This window comes from Trachypithecus francoisi, unplaced genomic scaffold, assembly GCF_009764315.1.
Source record: "Trachypithecus francoisi isolate TF-2019V2 unplaced genomic scaffold, Tfra_2.0 Lachesis_group4, whole genome shotgun sequence".
NCBI classification, from domain to species: Eukaryota; Metazoa; Chordata; class Mammalia; order Primates; family Cercopithecidae; genus Trachypithecus; species Trachypithecus francoisi.
The window spans coordinates 72,434,047-72,452,285 of record NW_022681469.1 but is presented as its reverse complement, the minus strand read 5'-3'; the positions used below and the strand labels follow the sequence as shown (position 1 = coordinate 72,452,285).

At 36.0% G+C, this 18,239-nt stretch overlaps 1 protein-coding gene across 11 annotated transcripts in view; it reads left to right on the top strand.

Moving 5' to 3' along the window:
- Positions 1 to 18,239, top strand: part of KRIT1 (KRIT1 ankyrin repeat containing) — a 47,227-nt gene that overhangs the window by 6,463 nt on the left and 22,525 nt on the right. For all 11 annotated transcript variants that reach the window (XM_033194819.1, XM_033194817.1, XM_033194818.1 and 8 more), the window contains 9 exons: positions 1,688 to 1,780; positions 2,915 to 3,044; positions 3,815 to 4,058; positions 4,540 to 4,655; positions 4,872 to 5,015; positions 12,719 to 12,875; positions 13,583 to 13,690; positions 16,475 to 16,631; positions 17,386 to 17,537. In XM_033194819.1, coding sequence (XP_033050710.1) covers positions 1,688 to 1,780; positions 2,915 to 3,044; positions 3,815 to 4,058; positions 4,540 to 4,655; positions 4,872 to 5,015; positions 12,719 to 12,875; positions 13,583 to 13,690; positions 16,475 to 16,631; positions 17,386 to 17,537 — 1,301 coding nt within the window. The remainder of the gene's footprint in view (positions 1 to 1,687; positions 1,781 to 2,914; positions 3,045 to 3,814; positions 4,059 to 4,539; positions 4,656 to 4,871; positions 5,016 to 12,718; positions 12,876 to 13,582; positions 13,691 to 16,474; positions 16,632 to 17,385; positions 17,538 to 18,239) is intronic.

The following is an 18,239-nucleotide window of genomic DNA, read 5'->3' as shown; positions in this document are numbered from 1 at the left end:
AGTTATCAGCATCTATCCTGACACCAAATCCCCGAGACAGAAATCTGATTATCTAAATCACATATTTGAGCTGACAAATCATTATAGACATAAATTATAGACAAGTCATAATTTGTTATGCATTAACTAAGCTCTGCCACTAGGTCCTTTTACCCAGAGGGATATGGAAGAGATCTCACTGTTAACAAAAACTTGCCCTGATCCAGAGGGCTGGATAGTTTCCCTTAGGAGGAGTTATGAGTGGACAGTCACTGTGAAACATATCTAGCACCATTTTGCCCTGTATACTCAGACATAAAATGTACTAATGTATTTTCAGGGAGCGTTTAACAAGAAATTAAAGTAGCAAAGCATAATATATTAATGAGCCATACTCTATCCTGAATATCCTATTTGTTTTTCTAAATCTATGAAATATTTTTGAAGTAATATGATTCCTTATGTAAACATCACATGAAAATCACAAATGACTATTAGCAGTGGTTAGGCTTAATATTTTACTGTGTTGTATGTCATTTACAAAGCACTACCATACTTATACATGAAATTCTTAAATTGATCCTGTTGATAGGTAGTGATTTTCACATCTATAAAATGGGAATGCAGGCATAGGCTGTCTCCTCCTATAAGCATTTCCATTGGTAGAGGAATTAGGACTAGAACCTTCATCTCCTAACTTGTCAGTGCTTCCCTGCCCCACTGACAGATCTCATAGTTACATATATAATTTGCAAAATAGGCATTTAAATAATAGATCGTAACTGGGTTTGGGGAAACAGCAAGGCAGGAAAGATTAAGTAGAGACAAGACTTCAAGCTAGGCAAAAGAAATAGTGCCTCTGAAGTATATTAGAATGTTCTGTATCTAACACTTATATTTTGTACAAGTGTTCATTTTGTGAAATAATTGGGGGCTATAATAAAGAAGGTCTTAATAATCACAAATATTGACTCTGATATTTTGTGAATAAATGAATCTATTTGAAGTCTTACATCATTTACTTGCCACAGAAGGCATCCCACCTGCCTACTAGGCATTTCTACCTGGGTCAGGAACGAGGTTCTATTTCTTAGGGTGAGGAAATTGGAAGCATTGAAAGTATGACAAAGGTCTAGAGGATGAGGGGTTTTAGAATACAAGACTTGTAGGTTATTATTCATTAATAACTTACTGCCAATTCAGGAAAAACATTAAGAATGGTAGTTACAATTCAGAACAATAGTTTGTAGCCCAATCAGATTTTAATAAAGCCTGAAATTGAGGATGGAGGTTAAATATTAAATGAAGAGCCACTAAACATTAAGACTTTGAAACTTACATATGCCAGAATATAATAAAATTCTTACTGTCTCTATCCTAGTTGAGTGAGGTGGTATATGCCTATTGACCCTGCACAGTACATTGTCGTTCTGCCCTCTCAGCTCTTAGCAGAACAGTTTTCCTCGCTTTGCTTAGGAAGCTTCTCTTCTAGGAGGTCAAGACTAGGACCCTAAATCTACAAGGATTGTCCACAGAATGATTTTGGATTTATCAGATTTTTTTTAAGTACATATAATAAAGTTGACTTAGTGTATTTCAGTTCCTCTTAATGCTGCCTTTTGAAGTATCTGTTTTCTAATTCTCAAGGTAATTTATAAGATTTAAAAGTGTATTATTTTTGTTTTGCTAACTTTTTAAAAATGATTAGGAAAACGAGTTGTACTAATGAAAAAATTTCCTCTGGATGGAGAGAAGATGGGCAGAGAAGCGTCATTATTTATTGTTCCATCAGTTGTCAAAGGTAAAGTCTAAATATATCTTACAAATCTTCATATACTTTAGATGCTAAGTAAAGATCTACTGAGGAACTTAGGAATTTGCATTCATAGTTACTACTATAATATTATAAAATACATATTTTAAAATTAATAGAAGAAGGGAAATATGTTAAAGACATTTTGATTTCAAAATAATATACAGGCTTCTTGGCTCAACAGTAATGTTTTTGTTTTAGTTTTTAAAAGAATGAAGAAATGAGGAGGGAAGGCATCATTGAAATTTAAAGTGCTCAGGTTACAATAAAGGATTTTTCTAAAGATATGCCATAGATAAAATAAAAATTGATCCTGAAGTATTCTGGAAAATTAACAGATTATGATCAGAACCTATCTAGTATTTGGGACAAGAATCCATAATAGTTCTAATATAATCTGCCTAATAGTATCAGTAATATTTTTAAAAAGGAAACCTAATGTGAAGATGTAATATTTTATTCCTTGGACACCCTGGCATAATAAACACATTGAGTTTCAGTACAGACCTTGCAGCCCTATAATTTTGTGACCTTGGGCAAATCTCCTCTTTAATCTTTAGCTCTTTATTTGTAAAATAGGGACAATATTGCTACCTGCTTCCACTTGTTTCATAGTGCTGGAAAATTCAATGAGGTATTAGATACGAAATCACCTTGAAAACTACTGAGCACTAGCGTCATGTAAGATAGTAGTAATACTGATGATATACTGTATTAATCACCCACCATGGACATCCCATCAGGCTGCTGCTACACAGTGCTCACATGTATTTTATTAGCCAGCTGTAGCATTCCAGATATATTTTTCCAGGCATACTTAGGTTAAAAAGTTCAGTATCTTAAGTAGCGTTGGAAATCTTATTAATGAGTTTTACAACATTGTTGAGGAAGAGAAAGAGGAAACAGTTTCTGCAGTCCTCCAAAATTCTAAATGTTGCATTTATCTGAGTGGACAAGGTCACAGAGCTAGTCATCACTTGAATCCAGGCCTTCTAATTCCAAATCTAGAACAATTTATTTTATACTTAACAAGTTTTAATTTTGTAACATATATTTTTAGATGAAAACATGCAGATGTAAATCTTTTATATAGTAGCATAATTCTTCATTTTTCTTTTTCAGATAATACTAAATATATATATACCCCAGGATGCCCAATTTTTTATTGCTTTCAAGATATCATGCGAGTCTGTAGTGAATCCAGTACTCACTTTGCTACACTTACAGCAAGGATGTTAATAGCCTTGGATAAGTAAGAAATGCCATTAGAAGTATTTTTTAATTAATCAAATACATGTTTATAGTAGAAGTTAATTCTGATAGATATAGACACTTTGAGAAGAAAATAATGAAAATAATATATGTATTTAAAAAATGGTAAGTTTTTCAATTCTAATATAAAAATGAAAAACCCCAAGATAAGGTTGCGTGGCCTGGGTACAGCATGTTAATTTTATTTTTCAGAAATGGCAAACACTGCCGTGGCTTAAGAATTGAGATTCCCCTGTTATGAAACTATACATTTAATATTGAGTTACTCTTATCAGTGAATAAGTCATTCAACCTCTTATGCCTTTGTCTTTCTGTAAGAAGAGGGCTAATGTCACCTACATCTCAGTAGTTTGAATTTTAACAGTACTTTTATGTTTTTTGAAAGGAGTTTTTATTACTATAATGGCATATACATTTAAAAAATTTATTTGCTGTATCCATTAAGAAAACTTCTATTAATAATAAATGAAGTATTTGTATACTGACTTGATCTTTACAGATCATATGAATGTATTATCACATGTGCCCCGAAACTATGTACAGTATTATGCATGTTTTCTTAATTGTTAAAATCAATTTGCAATATAAATAAATTTTAAAAATAATAAAGTACTTAACTAACACTGAATTAAAATTATAAAAATCTGAAAGTAATATTCACAAGTGTCATATATCAGAGTTAGATAGTAATCTACCTTTTTGATCTTTACTTTCAAATGGCTACTTCTACCTCTATTTTTATTTTGCCAGGTGGTTAGATGAACGTCATGCACAGTCTCACTTTATTCCAGCTTTATTCCGACCTTCTCCTCTTGAGCGGATAAAAACTAATGTCATAAATCCTGCATATGCTACTGAATCAGGTCAGACAGAAAACTCACTACATATGGGCTATAGTGCACTAGAAATAAAGAGTAAAATGTTAGCCCTAGAGAAAGCAGATACCTGTATTTACAACCCTTTGTTTGGATCAGATCTTCAATATACAAATCGGGTAAGAGTTGAATGAATTTTAGCTCTGATTTAAAAGACGTTTTATCTGAAGTGTAATTTTTTTTCCTGAGATATATACATATATTACTAATTATAAACATGAAGGCCTGGTGCAGTGGCTCACGCCTATAATCCCAGCACTTTGGGAGGCCAAGGAGGGCGGATTGCCTGAGGTCAGGAGTTTGGGACCAGCCTGGCCAATATGGTGAAATCTCATCTCTACTAAAAATACAAAAATTAGCTGGATGTGGTGGTGTACCCCTGTAGTCTTAGTTACTCCAGAGGCTGAGGCAGGAAAATCGCTTGAACCTGGGAGGCAGAGGTTGCAGTGAGCTGAGATCGCAGCACTGAACTCCAGCCTGGGCAACAGAGCAAGACTCATTCTCAGTAAATAAATAAATAAATAAATTTAAAATGTAAACATGTAAACATTAAGAGGACAAAGCTCTTAATGGGTTTTTGTTATTGTTTTCCCTTTCTAGGTAGATAAAGTGGTAATAAATCCATACTTTGGTCTAGGAGCTCCAGACTACTCAAAAATCCAAATACCTAAACAGGAAAAATGGCAGAGAAGCATGAGCAGTGTCACAGAAGACAAGTACTGTTTCAGTTTTACTCCACATTGCTTTTATGAAAACTTACATTCTAATTTAAAGTATTGTTTAAAATTATATATGCATTTTGTATGCATTGTAGTCACTATTGAGTTTATAGCTGCTCAGTGATGTAGAGCTTTCATAGATGTGTCACACTTCTTTTGAAACAATTTTAACAGTCCTGTTTGTATTTTTCAAAATTTCTTTTTAATGATTAGGGAACGACAGTGGGTAGATGATTTTCCTCTCCACCGAAGCGCCTGTGAAGGAGATTCAGAATTACTAAGCCGTCTTCTCAGTGAAAGATTTTCAGTCAACCAATTAGACAGTGACCACTGGGCACCCATTCATTATGCCTGCTGGTAAATGGAATATTTGTTCTTTTCTATTTAGAAAGAATACATTTTTAATTATAAATGTTAGTACTTCTTTTCAAAACTGTTCTCATTCCAGATACTTTTTCTCTACCCGTTTGCCTTAGGAGTTTTCTGTTTTGATCTTAGATGATTGTATATGTGCCAATGTTCAGAATTGTAAGGTCTGCCCCATGGGGAATGTACTGTTAGTGTTCTTAGGCATTGCCAGATGATATAGTAGGATACTTAATGACTAGTAAGTGTCATCGTAGAGTACACGGTCACTTATTCACCTTGCAGTTTCTCTTGTTTTGTATTGGATTATGTTATGCTTATCCTTTCTGTGAAGTTTGCATATGTTAACTACTTACAATTTGACCTTGCATCTTGTTATAAAAGTATCCTTTTAGTGCTTTGAGAAACTTTGGTTATCAAGAAGCCCTCAAAAGCCTTCATTAGAACCACAGCTTTCAATTATGTTAGATACTAGTGTTGGGACAGAATTGGGGTTAGCTCTTTCCACTAGTTTCCCAGTGTAGCTCTTGGTCTTCTCCTCCTCTCACATAATTATTTTTCCCCTCAGTTGGGCTGAGTTGTTAGTGTTTAGAGTAGTAGTAAACTGTTTACTTTAAGTCATCTTCTAGAAAGGATATAATAAAGTTTTTTACATTATTTCTGTGGGAAAGTTGCTCTTCACCTATTGTTTAAAGTAAGTTTCCTTGGCTAATTTAAGAGGTACCAGCCAGGAGCAGTGGCTCACGCCTGTAATCCCAGCACTTTGGGAGGCCGAGGCGGGTGGATCACAAGGTCAGGAGATCGAGATCAACCTGGCCAAAATGGTGAAACCCCATCTCCACTAAAAATACAAAAATTAGCCAGGCGTGGTGGTGCATGCCTGTAATCCCAGCTACTCGGGAGACTGAGGCAGGAGAATCACTTGAACCCGGGAGGCAGAGATTGCAGTGAGCCAAGATTGTGCCACTGCACTCCAGCCTGGCAACAGAGTGAGATTCCATCTCAAAAAAAAAAAAAAAGAAAAGAAGTACCACATTGTTTGTTGCCTTGTTAAATGTCCACAGTGTCTTAGTTGTATTAGATTGAGCAAGGTAATTCACTTTACCTCTCTGCATCCAGTTTATTTATCCATATATAAAATGTAATAATTAGATCATTTCTAGAGTTTCTTCCAACTGAAAATTCTTTTGATTTATCTGATTTTAATATTTGTAATCAAGCAGTTAACTATAGTTGCTTTATATATAAAGATCTTTTTTCTGTTTCCTTAAAAATATGCTCTTATGTTTCCTATTACATGGAGTTTTTATATTAAGAGTTACCCTAATCATCTTTAACTGAGTTAATAGTTGTTTCTTCAGATTACCAGAAAATACTGGCAGCAAAAACAATACTAAAAGAAATGACATGCAGCCGGGCGTGGTGGCTCATACCTGTAATCCCAGCACTTTGAGAGGCCAAGGCGGGCGGATCACGAGGTCAGGAGGTCGAGACCATCCTGGCTAACACCGTGAAACCCCATCTCTACTAAATATACAAAAAATTAGCCAGGCTTGGTGGCGGGCACCCGTAGTCCCAGCTACTCGGGAGGCTGAGGCAAGAGAATGGTGTGAAACCGGGAGGCGGAGCTTGCAGTGAGCTGAGATCATGCCACTGCACTCCAGCCTGGGCGACATAGCGAGACTTCGTCTCAAAAAAAAAAAAAAGGAAAAAAAGAAATCACATGCTTTACCAGGAGCTAAATAAAAAGAGGTAGAGAATATAGTTCAGATTCCAACAAAGTGGACTGTAGATTTGGAAAAGGCAAAGGCAATGAATTTTAGTTGAGGAATCCCGAGATTATATTTGACTGTATGGTTGCCCCTTTTTGTTGCAGGGGTGTTTTTTTTTTCTCTCTAATGAAAGAATGGTAATATTTTCGACTATTACATAAAAACAGAAGCACGGGCATTGTACTTACTATGCTTTGGAATGTACCTATGTTTCAGTACCATTTTAGTTCCTAAAATACGATCTTTGGTGTTACTTTATGTCTCTAAGGGTCTGTTTCTTTATCTATACAAGATGGGCTTAAAAATGGTACCTTCCCTAATATTAAAAGAAAAATTACAAGTAATGTGCTTTGAGAGCATATGATGAGCACTCAATAAATCTTGGCTTTTAAGAGTAAGTTTTGGCCGGACATAGTGGCCCACACCTGTAATCCCAGCACTTTGAGAGGCCAAGAAGGGCAGATGACTTGAGGTCAGGAGTTTGAGACCAGCCTTCCCAACATGGTGAAACTCTGTCTCTACTAAAAATACAAAAATTAGCTTGGCGTGGTGGCAGGCACCTGTAATCCCAGCTACTTGGGAGTCTAAGGCAGGAGAATCGCTTGAGCCCAGGAGGTGGAGGTTGCGGTGTGCTGAGATCCCGCCACCACACTCCAGCCTGGGCGACAGAGCAAGACTACATCTTGGGAAAAAAAAAAAAAAAAGGAATAAATATTGTAAAAATGTAAAGATTTTGATGTCTAAATCTAAAATTTATTAATCTGTAATATTTTCATTTGCAAATTTTTGTTACTTGAGTATGCCAAGGAAAAGAGTTTTATACTTGGATAAATTAATTTTGTGTCAGCTGGATAATCAAGTTTCATGTAACAGGAGTAGTATGGGTCACCTTGCAATACTGTTAGTCAGATGCCTCATTTAATTGACATGAATTCAAATAAAGAATGATTTAACTATTCAGTAAGGAATTTAAATTTATCTTGGAAATACACTCTTGTTCACTAATTGGTACAAAGACTGAGGAGGGGTCACTGGGCTCTTGACTGTGATACAGTGAAGAGGCTAGGGTTTAGTCCTATTTTTGTAAGGTTAGACAAGATATTTTTACCTCGCTTGGTCTCTTTTCTCGTCTTTAAAATGAGGGTTTTAATTAGATTAGTGATTCTCAAACTTTTGGGTCTCCGGATACTTTTTCACTCTTAACAGTTACAGGATTCCAAAGAGTTTTTGTTTATGTGGATTAAAGCCAGTGTTAAGATATTAGAAATAGAAACTGAAAAATATTTCGTGTGTGTTAAAAATAATACCTATATATGTTAACATAACACAATTTAATGAAAAAAATAAGAGTTTAAAATTCAAGATTGGTAGCCAGACACGTGAAAACCATTCCTTACTTTCTAGAATCATTTTCCCGAAATATTTAAAATGGCTTTTACCCCATGTGGAGAACTTAACAGCCACTCAGTAAATGTCTCAATGACATTTCCTATTCTCTCACTACTTTATTCTTCCTGTACCCCTATGCCAGACCCTCTATTTTGAATCGAATCGGTGTCTTCTTTCTCTAATAGTACTTTCAGACTTCAGAGCATTGTTAGTGCTTTTCAAACTATGATGATTTGGCTTCCTACAAATTATTTCATCCAATTTCTTTTAGAGCTTCCCTGTATATTAGCTATCTGTACTCTTTGTTTCATTCAGCCTTTTAGTCCTCCCCTTCCAAGCTGTTCTAAATATTTCTACTTCTAAATACTTAAACTTTCACTACTTTCTGTTTCTACTTTCGTAATCCCTATACTCTTTTTTGCCCCCTATTTTCAAAGAAAATTTAAGGCTTCAGAAATGTTCTTCTCCATCCCTGATGATCACTTTTTGTCCCTATCTCTCTCCTGTATCATAGGGTATACATGTAAAAATTGTTCTTATTCCCCTTAAATTCACTTTTCTTTTTCCACACCTACTTTCTTCTTGCCCTCAAACATGCGTGATTCTCTTCCTTCTTGAAAGTTACCTTCACCTGAACCTACTTCTTTTAGCTACCATCCTGTTTCTTTCCTTCCTTTCACAGTCAGATTTCAAAGGTGAGTGGGCAACACACTCTGCTTTCTCTTTTTCACTCTTCATAAACCTTAACTTTTTCTGAGTTTTTGATCTCTTTCCTTGCTCTGCAGCATTTAATTCTTGCCCACTCTTCATTCTAAGAACAAATTGGAGTTGAAAGGGCATAATGGAGCTATAATGAAGTTCAGTACAAATGCAAGATATTATTGCTATCTTATCATTGCTATTGAAACACTCACTGGCCTCCATTCTGTGATCCAAACCTGTGTCTTAGTAGTAGTACTAAGATTCAGAAAACTGGCTTCCAACTCTGGCTAGTCACCGTGAGACTTTGGGCAAGTTATTTAACTGCATCAAGCTCCATTTTTCTCATCTGTGCAATAAAAAAGTACCTCCACCTATTTTATAAATTTCTATGATTATATTAAATAATTATACAAGAAGATAGCTGGGAAATTTTAAGGCATCATACAAAATGTATGTTTGTATTATCTTTATTATTACTTCTTGAATTGCTCCCTCACTATCTTTTCCTGTCTTCCCTTTTAGATGTATTTCATTGTTCTAAGGTGATCATATTATTTGTTCTCAGAAAGATTTCATCCATTCTTTCAGACAATTTAATTCTTTTCAATGAGATGATTTTACATATTCTCAGATAGATAGTCTAACCTTTTGCCTTCCACCTAAGTAGTTTCAAGTTGCCTACTAAACATTTCAGTTACTTATCTCTTTGTATATAAGGCACTTTGGAGAATATAAAGACACCGTCCCTACCCTCAAGGAGCTTCCAACCTGATAGAGAGGAGATGTGGATAAACAAGGATGAAATTAGGTAAAATAAGTTGCAAAAAAAAAGCAAAAATACAATGCTAAAACGTAGTGGGAATATAGAGAGGATAGGTTTTAAACTGTTTCAGAGGCATAATGGAATTTAACCTGAACAAAATCAGGAAGGGGGAAAGGATGTCTTAAGAATAGCAAAGAACATTGTGGCTTTGATTTGCGTTTCTCTAATGATCAGTGATATTGAGCTTTTTTTTATATGTGTCTTGGCTGCATGTATGTCTTCTTTAGAAAAGTATCCATGTATTACCCACTTTTTAATGGCGTGGTTTTTTCGTATGAATTTGTTAAGTTTCTTACAGATGCTAGATATTAGACTTCTGTCAGATGCATAGTTTGCAAATATTGTCTCCCATTCTGTAGGTTGTCTGTTTACTCTGTTGATAGTTTCTTTTGCTGTGCGGAGCAGCTCTTTAGTTTAAGTACCATCTCACACCAGTCAGAATGGCTATGATTAAAAAGTCTTAAAAATAACAGATACTGGCAAGATTGCCGAGAAAGGGAACACTGTTGGTGGGAGTGTAAATTAGTTCAACTATTGTGGAAAGCAGTATGGCAATTCCTCAGAGAGCTAAAAACAGAATTTTCATTTGACTTAGCAATCCCATTACTGTGTATATACCCAGAAGAATATAAATCATTTTGCCATGAAGACATATGTACATACATGCAACGTTCATTCCAGCACTATTCACAATAGCAAAGACATACAATCAACCTAAATGCCCATGATAACAGAGTGGTTAAAGAAAATGTGGTACATATATATATATATAAAATAGAATACTATGCAACCAGAAAAAAGAACAAGATCATGTCTTTGCAAGACCATGGATGGAGCTGGAGGCCATTATTTTTAGCAAACTGACACAGGAACAGAAAATACTGCGTGTTCCTACTTATACGTCAGAGCTAAATGATGAGAACTCATGAGCATAAAGAAGGGAACAGCAGACACTGGGGCCTCCTTGAGGGTGGAAGCCCAGAGGAGGGAGAGGAGCTGAAAAAATAACTATTGGGTACTAGGCTTAGTACCTGGGTGGTGGAATAATCTGTATGACACACCTCCATGACACGAGTTTACCTGTATAACAAACCTGCACATGTACCCCAGAGTCTAAAATAAAAGTTAAAAAAAAAAAAAGAATAGCAAAACCTGAGCAAAACAAATCACCTGAATAAAGTGTGGGATGAAAATATCTTATTTGGAATATAGAAAAGGCATAGTATTTGTGAAGGGGAAGAAAGGAAAAACAGATGGAAAATCAGTTCTAAAGATGGGCTGTTTTCCCCTCAGATGTTCCATATCTAAAACTAAAACCAAGTTTCCATTCCTCCTCCCACCTCACCCTCTTATTTCCACACGATAAATTAGTTTCTACCCTTGCTTCAGATTGCAGCTTTACGTTAAGTCTTTGGCTATAACCAAGAGGTTGACTCACTCACTGTGTGCGTATGCTTTGTACTCTTCTGAGACCTTTGCTTACTCCTTTACTGTCTACCTAAAATATTTTACCTCTCTTCAACATCTCTTCAGTTCTTTCCTATTTAAAAATCCAGTTCAGGCCGGGTGTTGTGGCCCATGCCTGTAATCCCAGCACTTTGGGAGGCTGAGGCAGGTGGATTGTTTGAGCCCAGGAGTTAGAGGCCAGGCTGGGCAACATGGCGAAACCCTGTCTTCCCACCCCACCCACCGAGACAGAGTCTTGCTCTATCAGCCAGGCTGGAGTGCAGTGGCGCAGTCTCAGCTCACTGCAACCTCCACCTCCTGGGTTCAAGTGATTCTCCTGCCTCAGCCTCCCAAGTAGCTGGGATTACAGGCATCTGCTACCACACCCGGCTAATTTTTGTATTTTTAGTAGAGACAGGGTTTCACCATGTTGGCCAGGTTGGTCTCAAACTCCTGGCCTTGTGATCCGCCCACCTCAGCCTCCCAAAATGTTGAGATCACAGGCGTGAGCCATCACATCTGGCCAAAACCCCATCTTTACTAAAAACACAAAAATTAGCTGAGCATGGTGGCGCGTGCCTGTAATCCCAGCTACTTGGGAGGCTGAGACACAAGAACCTCTTGAAGCCAGGTGGCAGACATTACAGTGAGCTGAGATTGCACCACTGCACTCCAGCCTGGGCATAGAGTGAGATTCAGCCTCAAAAATAGTAAGATTCAGTTCAATTTGTTCTTCTATCAGAGCACTTTACAGGACCATCTAGACTGAATCATATCTCGTTTTCTGGAATTATATCTCTGGAGCTGGGATTACAGGCATGTGCCACAATGCCTGCCTGATTTTTGTATTTTTGGTAGAGACAGGGTTTCACCATGTTGGTCAGGCTGGTCTCGAACTCCTGACCTTGTGATCCGCCTGCCTCTGCCTCCCAGAGTGCTGGGATTACAGGTGTGAGCCACTGCGCCCAGCCTCTGATATTTTTTAAAGCATTGACAAACAATACCATACTTAAATTTTACAGCATTATGTAACTTATCCCATGTTTATGTTTTGCCTCAAATTACACTGTAAACCATTCATGGTAGAAACCACATATTTTATATGTCTTTGTCTCTCTCACATTGTCTAATATAGCAACTATATATAGAATTACGTCTTTGGGCCTATTTTGTAGACAGCCAGGCCTAAGTGAAAAGCATTCTTACTAAGTTTTCTTACTAAGTTACTTTCTGTTTCTGAAACTATATTTGGCTTAAAATTGTATCTAACTTTTGTACTTCACATGGGGTGTTTCTCTGTCATCTGCTCTATCTTGTATTTGAGGTTATATTTTCTTCCAGTTTATCAGAAATAGAAACAGTTTAATTAAATCAGAATAATTAATAAGAAACCCCTAATCATTGAAAACATTATGTCAGTATCTTAATAATCCTTTGCTCTCTGTCCTAGAAAATTCTTAGATTTTTTTGAGATATCATCTAAAATTTGGATTTTTAAAAACATTTCAGATGACTTTTTTAGGTAAGTTTTTTTGTTGTTTTTTGTTTGTTTTTTCATACAGGTATGGAAAAGTTGAGGCCACTCGCATATTGTTAGAGAAAGGAAAGTGCAATCCGAACCTTTTAAATGGACAACTTAGTTCTCCTCTTCATTTTGCTGCTGGAGGAGGACATGCTGAAATAGTACAGATTCTCCTAAACCATCCAGAAATTGATAGAGTAAGTTATTTTCCAGGTTTTTAAAAGTAATATTCAAGCAGTGAATAACAAGTAATGACACTAAAATGTTCAACTGTATGCTTGAGAGTTCATCTGAAAAATAAAAATAAGTTCCATTACTTTATAGAGTAAGTAACAGAATATATGAGTTGTGCTTTATAGAATAAGTAATGGAATATATGAGTTGTGCTTTTGAACGTACTTTTTTTAAATTTTTTTAGATTTTTTAAATCTAAAATTTATACCTAAATTTTACATTAACCATTTTTAGGCATTAAGTACATTTACATTATTGCACAACCATCACCACAGTCTGTCTTCAGAATGTATGTAGAATTTAACCACTTTTCATTTTGTATTGTATTTCTCCAAAAACATCTTGAAAAAGGAAAAAGATTTTCCAGAATTTCATAAAGGAAATGCATAAAAAGTATATCATAAAGAGGAAAATAGTATTAACAAAACCCTTGTTATGTCTTTATCAGAACTTTTAAAAAACAGTAATCACATTGATTAGTGCTTTGAGTCTTTTATCTTGGCAACTCTTGTTTATTCTAAACATAATACATACTAAGTGTGGTTAATACTTACTTAGTACTTGACAAGAGTCTCTTTTTTTATGAAACTTTGAGTAATTGGATGACATTTTCCCTTAGAATACCATAATAAGTAATGCCTTTTTGTCCCCTCCCCACCCACGTTTCTAGCATATAACAGACCAGCAAGGAAGATCTCCGTTAAATATTTGTGAAGAAAACAAACAAAATAACTGGGAAGAAGCTGCAAAATTGTTGAAGGAAGCCATTAACAAGCCTGTAAGAATTATCTTCATAGTTAGAACCAAGCATAGTATTTAAATTAATAAGATTTAAATTTGAGGATCTGTGGCAAGAGTGGAAAGACAAACTATTAGATGGCTTCTTTACTGCTATAAAACCTCATTGTAGTCCAGGCATGGTGGCTCACGCCTGTAATCCCAGCACTTTGGGAGGCTGAGGCAGGTGGATCACAAGGTCAAGAGATTAAGACCATCCTGGCCAACATGGTGAAACCCCATCTCTATGAAAAATACAAAAATCAGCTGGGCATGGTGGCATGCGCCTGTAGTCCCAGCTACTCAGAAGGCTGAGACAGGAGAATTGCTTGAACCCAGGAGGCGGAGGTTGCAGTGAGCCGAGATTGTGCCACTGCATTCCAGCCTGGGCAACAGAGCAAGACTCCGTCTCAAACAAACAAACAAAAAAACTTCATTGTAGACTGGATAGGTATCTCATTTGTTATTATCCCTAACATTTGGACATTTATTCTTGCATAACAAACTAAGACTTGCAAAAATAAGTAAATAAAACTTTCATAACTCTTAAATTTTTCATATAATTTCGATGCTTGATGTGTTGATTACGCTTTTTTTTTGAGATGGAGTCACCCAGGCTAGAATGCAATGGCATGATTTTGGCTCCCTGCAACCTCTACTTCCTGGGTTCAAGCAGTTCTCCTCCTCAGCCTCCCAAGTAGCTGGGACTACAGGCGCCTGCCACTACGCCTGGCTAATTTTTTGTAATTTTAGTAGACATGGGGTTTCACTATGTTAGCCAGGATGGTCTCAATCACCTGACCTCGTGATCCGCCTGCCTCGGCCTCCCAAAGTGCTGGGATTACAGGCGTGAGCCACCGCGCCTGGCCTGATTACACATAATTTTAATCTATTCATTGACATATATCCCTCTACTTAGGCCTTTTAAGCAACATTTTGTATTTTTAAATGAAAGCATTGCACATCATTCATTCATTTAGTCTCAGCAAGTTAGTTTATATATAACAGACTCATTTTCCTCATAAAAGTAAAATAGGTGTTTCTAAGCTTTTTTATTCTGCTAACTCAACCTGGCCTTTCCATCTAATTACAACTGGAAATAAACTCATAAATGGAATGCTGGCACATATAGCTATTAAAATAATAATTGTATTTAGAGGCATAAAGCTTAATTTGTTATTGTAGTGACATTAAAATACAGAAGGTTAACAATGAGAAGAAACTCAATTATGCCTAAGAGTTATAATGATTATAAAAATCATTAATTTAATTATTTTTATTTTTATGAGACAGAGTCTCACTATGTTACCCAGGCTGGAGTACAGTGGCTGTTCATAGACAATCATGATGCACTGCAGCCTCAACCTTCTAGGCTTGGGCAGTCCTCCCATCTTGGCCTCTTGAGTAGCTGGGACTGCAGACATGTGCCACCACTCCTGGCTATCATTAGTTTTAAAACTGTTTGAAATAAAAAGATTTATACCAACAAATAAAGGATAAAGGGTTTATACTAACAGATATAACCCATTTACCTAAGCCTCTCCAGGCATTAACCAGCAACTATACAATAAGTATTTGTTGAGTATCTCTGTGGATTTAACATGACAAAATGCTGAAAATTATAAGGAATATATGATCTCTGCCTTTAATGTTACACGCATGCCGCACGCACACTTACGCATTTTGTCAAAACACTTACTCCAGGAGCATAAGACAGTCAAGGAAATAGACAAGCAGTACAGGTACCCTTATGTTATACTTCATTGCAATTTATTTTCTAACTATGTAGTTTTAACTCATTTTTATCCCTGATATAGTCTTTATAATTGTGAATGAATAAGGTAGGAGGGTTGAAGTTCTTTTATCCAAAGTGCACTGACCTGGAAGTTATTTGGGGACATCAGTTACTTCCTATAACAATAAAAATCCATTGAGAAAGCTACTACTCTGTGCAGTTTTCTAAACTGGGGGAAGGAAACTGGCTCAAAGTTCATTGATAACTTTTACCTGCAAAGTGTTCCATCACAAATTCCTCTTAGGACAAGTTATTGGTGGTACACATTTCTGTTGTATTATTTGTGACCCACTAGACTCATGAAGTACTCAGCTAACACTAGATTCAGTAACCAAGTTTGTGTTTCTCATATGATATTTACATTGTACATTAAAGGTGCTAAAACATCCTGTCAAAAGAATTTGACTTTGAGTATTTTTTTAAGTCATTCTCCTTAGTTTCCCAACTTATTTCTGGAACATCCAGAAGAAAATATTTTAGAAAATACAACTAATGGAAGTAAAATGGTTTGTTTTTTGTTTTTTGAGATGGAGTCTCACTCTGTTGCCCAGGCTGGAGTGCAGTGACACGATCTCGGCTCACCGCAAGCTCCGCCTTCTGGGGTTCACGCCATTCTCCCGCCTCAGCCTTCTGAGTAGCTGGGACTACCGGCACCTGCCACCATGCCCAGCTAATTTTTTTGTGTGTGTATGTGTGTGTTTTTAGTAGAGACGGGGTTTCACTGTATTAGCCAAGATGGTCTCAATCTCCTGACCTCATGATCTGCCCGCCTCAGCCTCCCGAAGTGCTAGGATTACAGGCGTGAGCCACCGTGCCTAGCCAGTAAAATGTTTTTAAAATATCACCAACAGATTCTCACTTGTAACAGTGTTTCTGATATTTTTCATGTTAGAAATCTATAATAAAGCACATGAAGTTGAAGGAAAGTATCTTGTTAAGTTGTGATGTATAATTTTTTAAGCTGGTTACATAAGTTATCATTTCTTGTAGTATGAAAAAGTTCGAATATACAGAATGGATGGGTCATATCGTTCTGTTGAATTGAAGCATGGAAATAATACCACAGTGCAGCAGATAATGGAAGGAATGCGTCTCTCTCAAGAAACTCAGCAATATTTCACTATATGGATTTGTTCAGAAAACCTCAGTAAGAAAGTTTTTATTATGTTTTAGTAAACCTCATTATTCCTTTTTGGGAGTGGGTTGGTAAAAAATATAACTTCTTTTTATTCTTGACTCTTAAATTTTGAATAATACAATGTTCTTCTTTTTTATATAAATATAGAGGTAAGTCCCTGCCCACCCCCTTCCTGCTTCATTCAAAGCATTTTTTAATAATTAAAAAAGAAAACTTTTCTTCTGTGGCAATAGCATTTGATTTGAATGCCATTAAATGTTGTGCTCATGCAACTTGCCTTTATTCTTTGTGCTCATTTTGAAATAATACAAATGTTCTTTTCTCTTACATGAATTTTCTATTTAAAAATCAACCTTTTTATTTAAAATCAACCTAATGACACTATATATTTGTTCTTCAAAGTATTACACATACATACAGAATTTAATTGATGGATATGATTGGATATTTAATGGCTTAGTTGTATCTTTTTAACTAGGAATTCTACTTATGTCATAATTAAATAGGCTATAATGGAATTAAGGATTTCATATACGTTTGATAAATTTTATGTAAGAATTATTTTTAATAATTCTTACGTTCTTGATAATAAGCAGTTAACCACAAATTGGGTAGTAATATTGATTAAAATGTTAATTTTAGATTTAAATTTAATTTGTGAGTATTCAGTACAGAAGTGCAGATAGTTTATTACAGAGTTTCTATGCATTGATATAGTTGAGTTTTTTACATTATCATTTATAAAAGGAAAGATGTTTTTCAGGCCTTCAACTCAAACCGTATCATAAACCCTTGCAACATGTTCGTGACTGGCCAGAAATACTTGCTGAATTGACTAATCTGGATCCTCAAAGGGAAACATCTCAGCTTTTTCTAAGAAGAGATGTGAGACTTCCTTTGGAGGTTGAAAAACAGGTTTGCTTGGAAATCTTATTTACAGTTATTTAAATGCACAAAATCTATTGTGTTTCTATTGTAAGTACTAGAGGCAGAAATTGTGCTTACATCCTTATATCGATCCTTACATCCTTATATCGATCCTTACATCCCTGTAATAATTGGTGGAATTTCGGTTGGTCTACTTACAAAGCCCTTGGTTGGGATTTTTCATTTCCACTCCCATTGTCTTAAGAATACAAAAGAAATAGGGAGGCTATCCTAAAGAAAATTAGCAATCAAATGTGGAGCCAAATTATACTGGAAAAAAATTGTTTAGACTAGTTAGAAAGTACACTGTCAAGGATAAACTTAATAAAAGGGCTAATCAGTTGTATACATTTTGAAGGAAGAAAGAGAAACACTGGTGTAGGAGAGAACAGAAAAAACATCCTGGTATACTGCAAAGGGAACAATGTGAAAGTCATTCTTAACAGTCCATAAGTGGCTCTTTCTTTTTCTCTTTTTTTTTTTTTTTTTTTTTGAGACTGAGTCTTGCTCTGTCTCCCAGGCTGGAGTGGCACAATCTCAGCTCACTACAATCTCCACCTCCCAGGTTTAAGCAGTTCTCGTGCCTCAACCTCCCCCAAGTAGTTGGGATTATAGACGTGGGCCACCACACCCAGCTAACTTTTTTTTGTATTTTTAGCAGAGACAGGGTTTCGCCGTGTTGGCCAGGCT